The sequence below is a fragment of the Triturus cristatus genome, chromosome 4_2 (assembly GCF_964204655.1).
Source record: "Triturus cristatus chromosome 4_2, aTriCri1.1, whole genome shotgun sequence".
Taxonomy (NCBI): Eukaryota; Metazoa; Chordata; class Amphibia; order Caudata; family Salamandridae; genus Triturus; species Triturus cristatus.
The window spans coordinates 357,705,012-357,721,386 of record NC_140586.1 but is presented as its reverse complement, the minus strand read 5'-3'; the positions used below and the strand labels follow the sequence as shown (position 1 = coordinate 357,721,386).

The 16,375-nt window shown below is 47.6% G+C and overlaps 1 protein-coding gene across 1 annotated transcript in view; it reads left to right on the top strand.

The window, feature by feature from the left end:
- The first annotated feature begins 3,183 nt into the window (after nt 1–3,183).
- Nucleotides 3,184–16,375, top strand: part of LHX4 (LIM homeobox 4) — a 180,468-nt gene continuing 167,276 nt past the window's right edge. Inside the window, exon 1 of the mRNA XM_085601767.1 lies at nt 3,184–3,430. Coding sequence (XP_085457893.1) covers nt 3,355–3,430 — 76 coding nt within the window. The 5' untranslated portion in view covers nt 3,184–3,354. The remainder of the gene's footprint in view (nt 3,431–16,375) is intronic.

Below are 16,375 nucleotides of genomic sequence, written 5' to 3'. Positions count from 1 at the left end.
TGAGAAGCGCCTGTTACAGATAGTCTGAGGCAAGGTAGGTGAAAATATAAACTGCGACTTGGAGAGAGAGTCTGAGCGATGGAGGACGTCTGAGGCACAGAGAGTCTGAAACAGACTGGGCAAAGAGCGAGAGACAGGCCATGGATAAAGAGTTGGAGAGACGAGGAGCGCCTGCGGCAGAGAGTCTGAAACAGACAGAACGCAAGAGGCTGGGGAACGAGTCTGAGGTACACAGAGTCTGAGACACTGTGGGCAGAAAACGAGAGAAAAGGAGGTAAAGAGTCTGAGGCAAAGAGCCTGTCTGAAAAAATGGAGTGCGCGCACTGAAGTACAGAGTGTGAGACACTGGGAGAAAAGAGACAGGAAGTCTGAGACACAGAGTGTCAGAGATAGACTATGGGAAGACAGAGGGGCTGAGCAATAAAGACTTAGGCACAGAGTGTCAGAGACAGACTGGGGGAGACAGAGGGACTGGGAGATGAAGTCTGAGGCACAGAGTGTCAGAGACAGACTGGGGAAGAGAGAGAGGCTGTCAGATGACGTCTGAGGCACAGAGTGTCAGAGACAGATGGACTGGGAGATGAAGTCAGGCACAGAGTGTCACAGACAGAGGGACTGGGAGATAAAGTCTGAGGGCCAGAGTGTCACAAACAGAGGGACTGGGAGATACAGTCTGAGGGACAGAGTGTCGGAGACAGAGGGATTGTGAGATAAAGTCTGAGGTACAGAGTGTAAGAAACAGTATGGGGAAGAGAGAGGGACTGGGAGATGAAGTCTGAGGCACAGAGTGTCGGAGACAGACTGGGGAAGAGAGAGGGACTAGGAGATAACGTCTGAGGCACAAAGTGTCAGAGACAGATAGACTGGGAGATGAAGAGTGAGGCACAGAGTGTCAGAAACAGTCTGGGGAAGAGAGAGGGACTGCAGATGAAGTCTGAGGCACAGAGTGTCAGAGACAGATGGACTGGGGGATAAAGTCTGAGGCACAGTGTGTCAGAGACAGTCTGGGGAAGAGAGAGGGACTGGGAGATGAAGAGTGAGGCACAGTGTCAGAGACAGATAGACTGGGAGATGAAGAGTGAGGCACAGAGTGTCAGAGACAGATAGACTGGGAGATGAAGAGTGAGACACAGAGTGTCAGAGACAGAGGGACTGGGAGATAAATTCTAAGGTACAGAGTGTCAGACACAGAGGGACTGGGAGATACAGTCTGAGGCACAAAGTGTCAGAGACAGACTGGGAAGGAGAGGGGGACTGGGAGATAAAGTCTAAGGCAGAGAGTGTCAGAGACAGAGTGATTAAGAGATGAAGTCTGAGGCACAGAGTGTCAGAGACAGACGGGGAAGGAGAGGGGGACTGGGAGATAAAGTCTAAGGCAGAGAGTGTCAGAGACAGAGTGACTAAGAGATGAAGTCTGAGGCACAGAGTGTCCGAGTTAGAGGGGCTGGGAGATAGCGTCGGAGACAAAGAAAGAGGGCATGAAGGGGGCTGACAGTGAAGTGAAAGACACAGACATGACTGAGAGTGGGGCTTGGAGCAGAGTCGAGGCTGACAGCACGGCGGGAGGGGCCGGTGAGGAGAGGCCGCTGTCACAATGACAGAACTCGCAGAGGAAATTAGTAACTTCATTTTCTTCCGTCCAGGGGCAGTGGCTCCCCTGGGGAGGCCGCACTAGCTCTCAGCATCATTGTGGAAGCGAGGAGGGGGAGCAAAACCTGACGGCGCGCAAGAAATAACCAGAAGGAAGGAAAGCAAGGTAAAGAAAAAAAGGCTACGTCTGCGTGAGAAGAGTAAGAGAAAGGCTAGAAACGAAATATTAGCACGTAGAGCTCTGCGCGACTTCACGAGGAGGGGGATGTGGCAGTATAAAAAAGGAAAGAAGCTGGAAAACGATAAATTACCAGTACTGAGAGCAGTGTGAGACTGAGAGGACGAAAAGGCGAGAGCGAGACAATATTAGAGTCTGAGAACACACATGAAGGGAACTGTAGCAGGATCAGAGGAGATACAACAGACTTAAACAAGGAGAATTAAACTAGAGAGACCATAGAAAGGAGTAATATCAGTCTCTCAGAGCAGACATGGAGAGAGAGAGAGAGAGAGAGAGAGAGAGAGAGAGAGAATATGAATGAATGTGTGTGCCCCCTCCCTTTCCTAACAGTAGGTATGAAACAAATGACCTATGGCATTGAAAGGAGAGAAATCAACAAAACAATAATTAAAACGTTCGAAAAAAGAAAGAACCCGGAATAAAGGGGAGAGATATAAAGAAAAACAAATTGAGAAAGAGAAAGTAAATAAGAAGGGAGGAAAAGAGGTGGGAACAAATAAATAATGACATTCAGAGAAATGGAGTGCGAGAAGAAAGAAAGAAAAAAAGAGAAAGAGGAACAAATGAAACAAAGCTAGAGAAGACCCCAAAAAATGCCCGAAGAAATTACAAAACAGGAAAGAGAGATGAAGGTAAAAAAGATGGAAGGAAGGAAAGAAAGATGTTAAGCGGGAAAGAACACGAACTAAAGATTGAAAAAGGTGACAGAAGGAAAAAAGAAACTTCAGAAAAATAAAGAGAAACGACGGAAAAATAGCGGACACGGGAATGGAGATGAAAGCAAGAAGAAACGAAGCAAAACAGAGAAGGGGGTGGGGGCAGCGTGAGTGGAGAGAACCCGTGCAGGGGTACAGTGAGAATGAGGGCCCTGTCACCAACTGGGAACGCAGGACCAGGATAACATCTCACTCAAGAGGAGTGGGCTGTGCTCCAACGTCCGTGTGAGTGAGACGGAAAGGGATGGACCAGCACGAGTGGCTACAGGAGGAAAGGACGAAAGAGAAATGGAGCAAGGAAGGACAGAGCAGGTGGGGGTGAGCGTCGGGAGATCTGGGGGCACGCGGCCGAGGGTGGAAGTCCGAGGGGAGAGGAGAAAGGCACCTGCTGCTGGTGCTGCATTTAAAGGGATGCTGCGTGCCAGGGGCGTGACCAGCCCTGACCACGCCCCCTCGATGCACTACCTGCCTGGGCTCCCCGTCCCACTGAGGGCAGGGATTGGCCGGGGGTTGGGGCCCTCCCTGCGGGCGGTGACGTCACTGCCGCCCTGCAGTGTGAATGAATCAAAGCTGCCCTCAGTGCTGAGCCTCCAGCTGTGAGAGCTGCAGCCCTCTTCTTCCTTTGGGGCAGGACCAGCCAGCAGCGGGGGCCCTCCACATCTGGACCGAGCAAGCCCCCCCCCAACAGCTGGACCGTGCAGGACCTCATCCACAGCTGGATACCTTGTTTTTTTGACTGAGATTTTTTTTTTAATTGACACAATATATTTCAATATACATCTATATTGTGTTCCTGAATTCCACGAGATGATGCAGAGCTCGTCTCTGGCCATTGAAGGCCCTGTCAAGGGGCTCCCGGACCTGCTGGCACTGCCGCTACCACGTAAGGCCTTTTCTTCACACTCCTTCTGTGGGGGGGGGGGGGGGGCTGGCTGGGGTGGACGGTGGTGTGTGAGGCACAGAGGGGGTGGGAGGAAGGGGCGAGAGAAGGAGGACCATACTTAAGAGGGGCGCTACCGAGAACAAAAGGGAGGGTGAGTGGGTGCAGGGCCCAGGACAGACAGGGACTAGGCAGACGCAGGCCCCAGCACCACACTGCCTCCAAGCACGGGCCCACCGCCCGAGAGGGTCTCCAGCCCTCGCGCCACAGAAGCTCCCTTCCCAGATCCGGGCTCCGTGGTACCATTCCAGAGGCCGAGCTGACCCCTCCGCCTGAAGGACAACGGCATCATGGAGCTACCACCCACTGACCACGGGCCGTGGGGAACAGGGACGAGGGCACTGTGGTACACGGGCAACGAGACACGTGCACACTGACATGAGGGGGCTCTAGAACACAGGGTCACGACTCACGAGGGCTTTCGGACTGTCATAGGGTCACTGGGGTTAGGGCACTCTGGTACACCTGGATACCAGGTCACGGGGACACTGACATGAGGGCTCTGGTACTCGGGGGCCAGAGGGCTTTCAGGCACAATGCGAGTCAGAGCATCACTGGGGAAAGGGGACTCTGGTACACATGGATACTGGGTGACGAAGGCATTGGATAATAGTGGACTGGGGGCAGGGGGCTCTAGGGGCGCGGTTCACGTGGACACTGTGCACAGGTGCACCATGGAGGGGACGCTGGCACTCCGGGATGCTGAGACACTACTCTCGGCCTTAAAACGTGTGGACTCGGATAGGGATACGTTAGGACCAGAGTATTCTGCATCGCTGGCGCACTAGTTGTGGGGATGGTTGAGCACTGGTGGATTGGTGCACTGTAATATACGGGTGCAGTGGAGCAGAGGGCACAAGCGCGCGTGCGCACCGAGACTCGTGCATTATGGCGCGGGGATCGTGGGGCGCTCTTACGATGGGATGCAGGTAGACCGGAGTCATTGGATATCCGGATACAAGCATTGCGAGACTCCAGGATGCTGGCACTGTAAACACGTGTCGTCGTGTGCACAGGGATGCTGGCGCACTAGTGCACTGGACTAGCTGCCCCACGACCAACACATACCATGCCTGGGCTCTGGATTATGTGTGAGAGAAAATAATGGCACGCTGGTGGTGCACTGAGGCGTCGGTGCAACGGGACCGAGATCACTTGTGCACTGGAACCCCTCGGGATCTGACGCTGGTCATCTGGGGCGTTGATAGGGCGACCGTGTGACAATACTATACAGATGCACAATGATACTGGCATATTAGGATGCTGGGAGACGGAATAGTGGCACACTGTGACACTGCCCCAATAGGATACTGGTGCACATGGCTGCTGGCACAACACGATCCCAGCTCACTAGAATACTTGGGTACTGCTACCTTAGGATATTGGCCACAAGTACCGTAGGATTCTGGTACTCAAACGATAGAACAGTAAGATACTAGCACACTGCAGTGCTGAATGCACATTGTGGTGACGGTATAATAGGTTAGTAGTGCTCAAGAACACTGGTACAATGGATATTAGCCCACTAGTAACGGGATTCCGGTACCCAAAAGGCTGGTCTAACAGGACATTATCCCACTAGAACACTGGTACGATGGGACAGCAGTACAGTAGGATGTAGGTACACAATTATACTGGTATGGCAGGAGACTAGACTACTGTCACTGATACACTCGGGCACCAGTACAATAAAGTACTGGTAGACGGGACACTGGTAGGCAGGTACGACGGGGTCCAGTCACATCAGTACCTCGATACACAGCAATAGTAGGACTCTGACTTCACCCTGGGATATCTGGAAAGTGATTTACCTGAGCTCAGTGGACGGTGACACGAGTTACCTTGCAGAATAATACACTGGTGTACATGTGCATGTAGGCACTGATACCCTGGGACACGCACACTTCATATGCAAGGGTCCAGGTACCCTGGGAGTCTGGAGCACTGAGACCCTAGAACACTGAGTACAAGTACAATAAAACACTAGGACCTTCCAATGAGGATACACTAGAACGCTGACGAACGAGGATACGGTCACACTAGCAATTGGAGGTCCAGGTACCCTGACATCCTTAGGCACGTGGACTCCAGCACATGTGACTGCGGGCTAACACTGGCACAGTGGGAGGGTGAGATACCGGGACACTGGTTCCCTGAATACTGGTATCCGTACACTACCACTACACGGGAAAGCTGATACTTTAGGACACTGATGCACTAGGGCTCGTAATGACATGCACTGTAGTACAATGGACTATTGGTACGTTAAGGCCCTAGAAAGCTGGGAGACTAGTACACAAGGATAGTAGGTCTACAGGTGGGTGATGAGCCGGACTCTGGGATACCGGTAATATAGGATATTGGTATACTGGATACTATTACACCAGGAGTCGGGGACACCGGTGGTACTGGCATACTATTACACCAGGAGTCGGGGACACCGGTGGTACTGGCATACTATTACACCAGGAGTCGGGGACACCAGTGATGTAAGATATTGGTATATTGGGATATGGTAATGTGGGATATTGGTATACTGGAACACTATTACACCAGGAGTCTGGCACACCCGTGATACTGGGACACTATTACACCAGGAGTCTGGGACACCGGTGGTACTGGGACACTATTACACCAGGAGTCTGGGACACCGGTGAAGTAAGATATTGGTATACTGGGATACTATTACACTGTACTATGGCTAAGGTAGAAGAACCCTTCACCTAGGCCGAAAGGGTAGAGAGGTATGCCGGATGTGGATACGTCCTCCCAAATCAAATACTAGTCACTTGAGGTATCCCAACCAGTAAATTGCATGCTCCGCACTAAACTCTTGTGGCGTCAACCGTTCATGCACGACGAAGGAAACAATTCTTTTGTTAAATAACCCACACACCCCCTTAGTAGTGACATGCTTCATCATCAGGTTCACCGTACATCTATTATACCAGGAGTCTGGGATATAGGTGATGTAGAATATTGGGATACTGGGAAACTATTACACCAGGAGTCTGGGACACCGGTGATGTAGGATATCGGTATACTGGAATGTTATTATACTAGGGGTCTGAGATACTGGTGATCAGGGATATGGTAATGTAGGATATTCATATACTGGGATACTATTACACCAGGAGTCTAGGACACCGGTGATGAAGGATATTGGTATACTGGGATACTATTACATCTGGCATCTGGTATACCGGTGATGTGGGATATTGGTATACTGGGATATGGTAATGTAGGATATGGTATACTGGGACACTATTACACCAGTAGTCTGGGATACCGGTAATATAGGATATTGGTATACTGGGATGCTATTACACCATGGGTCTGGGACACCGGTGATGTAGGATATTGGTATACTAGAATGCTATTATACTAGGAGTCTGGGATACTGGTGATATTGGTATACTGGGATACTATTACACCTGGAGTCTGGGACACCGGTGATGTAGGATATTGGAATACTGGGATACTATTACATCTGGCATCTGGGATAAAGGTGATGTGGGGTATTGGTATACTCGGATATGGTAATGTAGGATATTAGTATACTGGGATACTATTACACCTGGAGTCTGGGACACCGGTGATGTAGGATATTGGAATACTGGGATACTATTACATCTGGGATAAAGGTGATGTGGGGTATTGGTATACTGGGATATGGTAATGTAGGATATTCGTATACTGGGATACTATTACACCAGGAGTCTGGGACATCGGTGATGTAGGATATTGGTATAATGGGATACTATTACACCAGGAGTCTGTGACACCGGTGATGTAGGATATTGGTACATTGGGATACTATTACACCAGGGGTCTGAGACACCGGTAATGTAGGATATTGGTATACTGGAATGCTATTATACTAGGGGTCTGGGATACTGGTGATGTGGGATATTGGCATGCAGGGATACTATTACATCTGGAGTCTGGGATACCGGTAATATAGGATATTGGTATACTGGGATGCTATTACACCAGGAGTCTGGGACACCGGTGATGTAGGATATTGGTATACTAGAATGCTATTATACTAGGGGTCTGGGATAATGGTGATGTGGGATATTGGCATGCAGGGATACTATTACATCTGGAGTCTGGGATACAGGTGATGTGCGATACTGGTATACTGTTACACCAGGAGTCTGGGATTCTGGTAATATAGGATATTGATATACACGGGTACTGGTACACCAGGAGTCTGGGATTCTGGTAATATAGAATATTGATATACCCGGGTACTGGTACACCAGGAGTCTGGGATTCTGGTAATATAGGATATTAATATACCCAGGTACTGGTACACCAGGAGTCTGGGATACTGGTAATGTAGGATATTGGTATACTGGTACACCAGGAGCCTAGGATACTGGTAATGTAGGATATTGGTATACTGGGATACTATTACATCAGACGTCTCATGATACTGGTTATGTGGGATTTTGGTATACTGGGCTAAGGTAATGTAGGATATTGGTATACTGGGATACTATTACACCAGGAGTCTGGGATACCGGTGAGGTAGGATATCGGTATACTGGGGTATATTACATCAGAAGTCTGGGATACAGGTGATGTGGGATATTGGTGTATTGGGATACTATTACATCAGGAGGCTGGGATTCTGGGACTAGGATACTGATACACTAGGTCCATAGAATACTGGTGCAAATGGACTGGCACTGTTCCATACATTTACACTGGAGACTCTGGGATTATGAGTATATATACATCATAGTGGTAGACTGGGATTCTCATTGCCCTGAGGCTAGAAACTACTTGGACACTGAACCTCTGGGACAGTGGCACTAGGCAATACTTTCACAGTGGGATACTTCCTCTCAGCGTGTGTATCCTAGTCCCATCCAATCGATCTTTTTTCCAATCTAATGGGACTAGGATACACACATCGTGAGGCTGCTCAAAAGGAGTCCAGTTATATAACCGGAAAATAAATAGAAAGGAAGAATTTTGAGGAGGAGGATAAAGCAAATTGCCCCGATGAAGACCCTATTAAGGATGAAACGCGTTGGTTGGGTCTGTTTTAAGTGTTATGGAATTGGATACTTAAGAAAAAGAACTTTATGGAAAAAGACACCAACGTCTTCAGGAAATTAATTGAAAAACGTGATCTGGAAAGGAATTGAAAACAAAAGAGTGATTACAGATACAAGCAATGGGAATTGGAAAGTTCAGTGCGAACAAGGAAATTAGTTGTCCTGCTATTGTGAAAACAGCAGTACACTAGTATCAGTTATAGGGGGAATAAACAATACTAGGACACACTGACTAATTTAATTATTCTTATTTTGACATTATTATTCACATTATGGGTTGCCTCGTTATCGATAAAGTTAAGATTGTTCAAACAATATTGATTACATTTTTTTCATCCATATTCTGAGCAAATATGTTGCCATATTGGTACACCATGACTCTGGGATACCGGCCTATAGGATACTTGTGCATGCTAACTCTCAGTACTGTCACTGTGGCACATTAGGATCAAGTGATACTGAAACACAGCTGATATCGGGCTACAAGGTACTGCTATGCACATATACTGGGGCTATATAGTTCTTGTATCCCAGGGCTGGTGAATACTGGGATTATAGGGAAAATGTGCACCAGGGACACCGGGTATTATAGCATACTAAAACAACAGGATGCAGCTAAAACAGGACTATGGGAACAGGCTATATGTGGAAGTTCTACATGCTAACTCTGGGTACTGGCACTGAGGCAAACAGGGATAAAGCGATAATGACACACACGGATATCTTGGCTACAAGATAGTGCTAAGCAAGGTATTCTTGGACTATATCGTTCTTGGACCCTGGGGATGCAGATATTGGTATTATAGGATAATTGTGCTCCAGGGACACTGGTATTACAGCATACCAAGACTACAGGATGGAGCTAAAACAGGGCTCTGGGTACAGGTGTAGGGTACTTGTACACCGGTTTTCTGTGACACTGGGCACTATAAGATTCTTGTACACCGGGGTTCTAGGATACTGGCACTACATGATACTGGAACATCAGGGATACTGGCACATCAGGGATATCAGCACTGTGTGACATTGGCACATCAGGGATACTGGCACATCAGGGATACTGGCACATCAGAGATAGTAGCACTGTGTGACATTGGTACATCAGGGATACTGGTACATCAGGGATACTGGCACTACGTGATACTGGCACATCCGGGATACTGGCACATCAGGGATACTGGCACATCAGGGATAGTAGCACTGTGTGACATTGGTACATCAGGGATACTGGTACATCAGGGATACTGGCACTACGTGATACTGGCACATCAGGGATACTGGCACATCAGGGATACTGGCACATCAGGGATAGTGGCACATCAGGGATACTGGCACATCAGGGATACTGGCACATCAGGGATACTGGCACATCAGGGATATTAGGACTGTGTGACATTGGTACATCAGGGATACTGGTACATCAGGGATACTGGCACATCAGGGATATTAGGACTGTGTGACATTGGTACAGCAGGGATACTGGCCCATCAGGGATACTGACATCAGGGATATTAGTACTGTGTGGCATTGGTACATCAGGGATACTGGTACATCAGGGATACTGGCACATCAGGGATATTAGGACTGTGTGACATTGGTACAGCAGGGATACTGGCACATCAGGGATATTAGGACTGTGTGACATTGGTACATCAGGGATACTAGTACATCAGGGATACTGACATCAGGGATATTAGCACTGTGTGGCATTGGTACATCAGGGATACTGGTACATCAGGGATACTGGCACTACGTGATACTGGCACATCCGGGATACTGGCACATCAGGGATACTGGCACTACGTGATAGTGGCACATCAGGGATACTGGCACATCAGGGATACTGGCACATCCGGGATACTGGCACATCAGGGATACTGGCACATCAGGGATATTAGGACTGTGTGACATTGGTACAGCAGGGATACTGGCACATCAGGGATACTAACATCAGGGATATTAGCACTGTGTGACATTGGTACATCAGGGATACTGGTACATCAGGGATACTGGCACATCAGGGATATTAGGACTGTGTGACATTGGTACATCAGGGATACTAGTACATCAGGGATACTGACATCAGGGATACTGGCACATCAGGGATATTAGGACTGTGTGACATTGGTACAGCAGGGATGCTGGCACATCAGGGATACTGGCACATCAGGGATATTAGGACTGTGTGACATTGGTACATCAGGGATACTAGTACATCAGGGATACTAACATCAGGGATACTGGCACATCAGGGATATTAGGACTGTGTGACATTGGTACATCAGGGATACTGGTACATCAGGGATACTGGCACATCAGGGATATTAGGACTGTGTGACATTGGTACATCAGGGATACTAGTACATCAGGGATACTGACATCAGGGATACTGGCACATCAGGGATATTAGGACTGTGTGACATTGGTACAGCAGGGATGCTGGCACATCAGGGATACTGGCACATCAGGGATACTGGCACATCAGGGATAGTGGCACATCAGGGATACTGGCACATCAGGGATACTGGCACATCAGGGATACTGGCACATCAGGGATATTAGGACTGTGTGACATTGGTACATCAGGGATACTGGTACATCAGGGATACTGGCACATCAGGGATATTAGGAATGTGTGACATTGGTACAGCAGGGATACTGGCCCATCAGGGATACTGACATCAGGGATATTAGTACTGTGTGGCATTGGTACATCAGGGATACTGGTACATCAGGGATACTGGCACATCAGGGATATTAGGACTGTGTGACATTGGTACAGCAGGGATACTGGCACATCAGGGATATTAGGACTGTGTGACATTGGTACATCAGGGATACTAGTACATCAGGGATACTGACATCAGGGATATTAGCACTGTGTGGCATTGGTACATCAGGGATACTGGTACATCAGGGATACTGGCACTACGTGATACTGGCACATCCCGGATACTGGCACATCAGGGATACTGGCACTACGTGATAGTGGCACATCAGGGATACTGGCACATCAGGGATACTGGCACATCCGGGATACTGGCACATCAGGGATACTGGCACATCAGGGATATTAGGACTGTGTGACATTGGTACAGCAGGGATACTGGCACATCAGGGATACTGACATCAGGGATATTAGCACTGTGTGACATTGGTACATCAGGGATACTGGTACATCAGGGATACTGGCACATCAGGGATATTAGGACTGTGTGACATTGGTACATCAGGGATACTAGTACATCAGGGATACTGACATCAGGGATACTGGCACATCAGGGATATTAGGACTGTGTGACATTGGTACAGCAGGGATGCTGGCACATCAGGGATACTGGCACATCAGGGATATTAGGACTGTGTGACATTGGTACATCAGGGATACTAGTACATCAGGGATACTAACATCAGGGATACTGGCACATCAGGGATATTAGGACTGTGTGACATTGGTACATCAGGGATACTGGTACATCAGGGATACTGGCACATCAGGGATATTAGGACTGTGTGACATTGGTACATCAGGGATACTAGTACATCAGGGATACTGACATCAGGGATACTGGCACATCAGGGATATTAGGACTGTGTGACATTGGTACAGCAGGGATGCTGGCACATCAGGGATACTGGCACATCAGGGATATTAGGACTGTGTGACATTGCTACATCAGGGATACTAGTACATCAGGGATACTGACATCAGGGATATTAGCACTGTGTGGCATTGGTACAGCAGGGATACTGGCACTACGAGATACAGGCACATCAGGGATACTGGCATATCAGGGATACTGGTACATCAGGGATACTGGCACTATATCATCCAGGTGTTATAAGATGCTGTTGAACACCACACTGGTTACAGGTATATGTTACTTGTAGAGCGGGATCCTAGGGTACTGGTGCTACAGTATATTGGTACGCCGAGGATTCTGGCACTATAGCATGCTAGGCTTGTAGGATGCTGACTAACCTGGACTGAGTACAGGCTATATGGGATCCTTGAACATCGGGACTCTACGGTGCTGGGGCTGTAGGATGATGGATCTACGGGTACCTGTAGACTCTAGGATGCAGGTACACCAGTGATACTGGCACTGAGGGATCCCTATGAAACTGGACCCTCGGTACGTGCCCGTTGGATGCTCGTGAACTGGGACGCTGGGCTATAGGATACATAGCAGTAGACGATGCTGATAACCCCGCACTCCTGGTGCGTGGCCACGGATGCGTGTACACTACTGGGGCTATATCCGGGATGCCCGATCAGTAGTACAGTAGGACTAGTCGATGATGATAAACCCGCACTCCTGGTGCGTGGCCACGGATGCGTGTACACTACTGGGGCCATATAGGGGGTACTGTACAGAAGCACAGTAGGACTAGTCGATGCGGATAACCCCACACCCCCGGTCCATGGCCCTGGGGCGATTGTACAAGCACTGGGATGACAGGGTACTGGTGCACAAGTTACTAGTACAGCATCGAGGTAGATGCAATGTATGAGAGCCTTGCAGTGCTTCCAGGGCACCCCGAGGGTCCAGACCCACACTGAAATGACCCGGATGTGTCTGCGACGCACTGATGTACTCACAGGCATCGAGATACAAACGCCGAAGCAGGAAGAAACAAGAAACAGTGACACCGATTATGAGAGGAAACGAATTCCCGCGCCTCCAAACCCCTCTTCCACCCTCTATGGATCCAAGGTTCCGACTGACACTGACGAGCTTAAATAGATCCAGATATTTCGATGGGGCCATGTATCACTCTATCATGTAAAGCCTCTTAAAATCCGAACAAGGGGGGTCGCTTTTAACTGGGAGGATAGACGCCTCTTACAATCAATTAGAAAAAACGTTCTGCATTTCATCCCTCTCGAAGTGCGGGTTCTTGGCAAGACAGCCGAACGATGCCGGCACCTCCCCGCACCGCTCTGTTGGGGATACTTGTGGGGGGTAAGATCTGCCCGATTTTAGGGCTAACCTACGAGGATTCAGCGGACCACATTGTGTGCTTCTACATGCTGCAATTTCTGAGCTGAATACAATTTAAAAAAAGGAACAAAACGTTATCAGATTCTTCAGTTATACCGAATTAACCTCAAAAAGCTTTAAATAGGATCTACAAATTATATTTTTTTCAAAACCACTAAATAATTAAAAAAAAGCAGTAATAAGCATTTTGAGACCACGCATTTCAATAGAACTCCTGTCCACAACACTTACAGATCAAAATTAAATAAAGAAAAATGAGTGGTCTCGCAAAAAAAGCGTGCTGGCCGCACCAACGTGAGTTATGTGCCCTTTCATGTTTCCGTCATCACCAAAGAATAGTTTCTTTCCTTGTATTTATATATTCATATTCGTTCGTTTTTTGTTTCCAACAGAATCACGTTCTTAAGAGCACGATGTTATTGATTACAGCTCAGGGTATTGTTTGTTTTTGTTTATTTTTTTGCGCAAGACTGTACAGGGCGTTGTCATTTTTTGTCACCCACACAGCGCATTGCTGTTCTCAATGATTGCTATTTTTCGTAGTATTATTGCTTTATTGTTGATTGCGTTGGGATTTTCGGCCAATTTGCTGTTAAATTGTGTTTTATTACCCACTATGTGCCGCGAGTTACAATGTGTTTTAGCGAACATCAGCAGTCACGGACATTTACCAGACAGGTATTCAGGTTTTATCCCGAACCTTATGATTAGATCATGCATTTTTGCTGCTATTGTTTTCGCCTCTGATCTCACAGAAATGCCAAAACTTCCCGTTTCTTACATTTATTTCGCGATCTTCCCGGATTCTTAATCGCTCTCCTTAGTTTACTGGCCCTTATTGGTATATCGTCTTTGCCTCCACCCCTCCCCGCGGGTCGTTCTAAACTGTTCTCTTGACCCGAGTATATATGCCACAGATCACAAGGTGAGAGAGCGGCTGGGCCGCGCGGGACGGTGTGAGTGAGCCCTTGGTCGGCAAGGATATGCTCCAATTCCAGGGCAGCAGCCAGCAGTCTCTCGGTTTGTGTGTGCGTTGGTTGTGTGTGTCTGCACACAAACAGGCACCTGTAAATGCATCGCCACGTTAGCGCCCATTTCTTTATACAAGCAGTCGGGAAGTGTATAGTTAATACTAAGAAGGCCTTCCTGGGTATAAATAGAGCTCTGTCAGCATGTGTACCGGAGCTCTCGCGCCAGCACAGACACGTGCCCGCTGCCGTACACTACTGACAGGGCGCGCGAGCGGCACACGTGTGGCAGCCCTGCTCGAAGCTCCCCACCGTGGGGATGCTGCACACGCCTCGGAGACCAGGGGAACTCTCTCGGGGGGCTCGACCGGTGCACAGCGCAGCTTCTGGCTGGGAGACATCGGATCCCCGCTAAACAGTGACGATGGGGGGGACATTTGAGCCTATTACTTTACCTTAGCAAAGTGCCACAGAGACACCGGGGTGCACTGTTGTACTCAGCCACACACGAACCTAAGAATTCCATCACGTGAAATAGTAAACATCTTCCAAAATACATATACTTCGCGTGTGTGTGAGAGTTACACTGTGTTTATTATATGTAAATATCAAAATATCACACATACCAGTGTACACAATAACTCATACGGATCTTCTACATACATGTTCTTGTACATGGATGCGATACACATTTCGGTATAAACACTTGAAGCACATCTGTGCTTCTACATTTTAATTTTTTTTCTAGAATGTGCAAACCTATATTCCTATTTTTTTGGTCTAGGATATATACAGAAACATATTCATGTGTGCAAATTATTTGTTTATTCTAGTACCTGTTAGTATATCTCGACGAGTAACTTCAACGCTGACGTAGCAGCCCTTGTAAACCGTTTGTGTTTTACCTTTATGTTCTTTGTACCCATGGATACATACGGAAGTGTGCTTGTCTACACTGTATACATGGATACATATATTTCCGTGTGTATAGATATGGGAAAGTTGGGTGCAGAGTTTCGAACCTATTTATGTACAAAACGACGGCTCTACATTTTTGTTTGTTTGCTTGTTTTTTTTGTTGCAAAGGATGGATTTACCTGCTTTGTGTATATGTGTGTGTATTCAACTTCGTTCACACATATATATATACACACATACACACATTTACATATATATCATATGTATGTAGAGCTAATATGCTATTTATCATAATTGTTGACTGTGGAAATGGGATATTTGCATCTCGTACGTCGTCATGCCCCTCCTCCCTCTACATTGGTAAACATAGCATGTTATAATTTGCGCATCATATATATGGTTTATTCCACAGCATTTTCCATGCTTAAAAAAGATAACTTAAACACATTATGTCTCAAGGGGTACAATTTGTGCAGTAGGGTAGAATCACATTGTAGAGGTCCTGTGATTTGTTTCATTGTGTGAAGTAGATGTTACTTGTGAGGCATTAAGCAGCTTTTTTGTTACGTAATTTCTGCTTTACTCTGGTACTGAAATTGGATTTTTTGGGTTTTTTTTGCCCTGTGTAATAAACGTGTGGATGTATGCTGTTTTGTACAGTTTTTAAATACCACCTGTTACCGTGCCGCAATATTTTTTACTGTTAGGATATGTACATATGTGAGAGAGAGAGATAAATATATAGAGAGATATGGATATTGGCTCGAACATCAAGACTCGTGCCAATAACCAATCAACATAATTTGAAATAATATCCCCCAGTTTTCGATCACAGCAACGCCGGGGGAGGGGGCGGGAGCGCGTGAACATATCCTGCCTCGAGGCTGCTCAGTGAGCACTGCCCCGGCGCGCGCCGTCCGAACA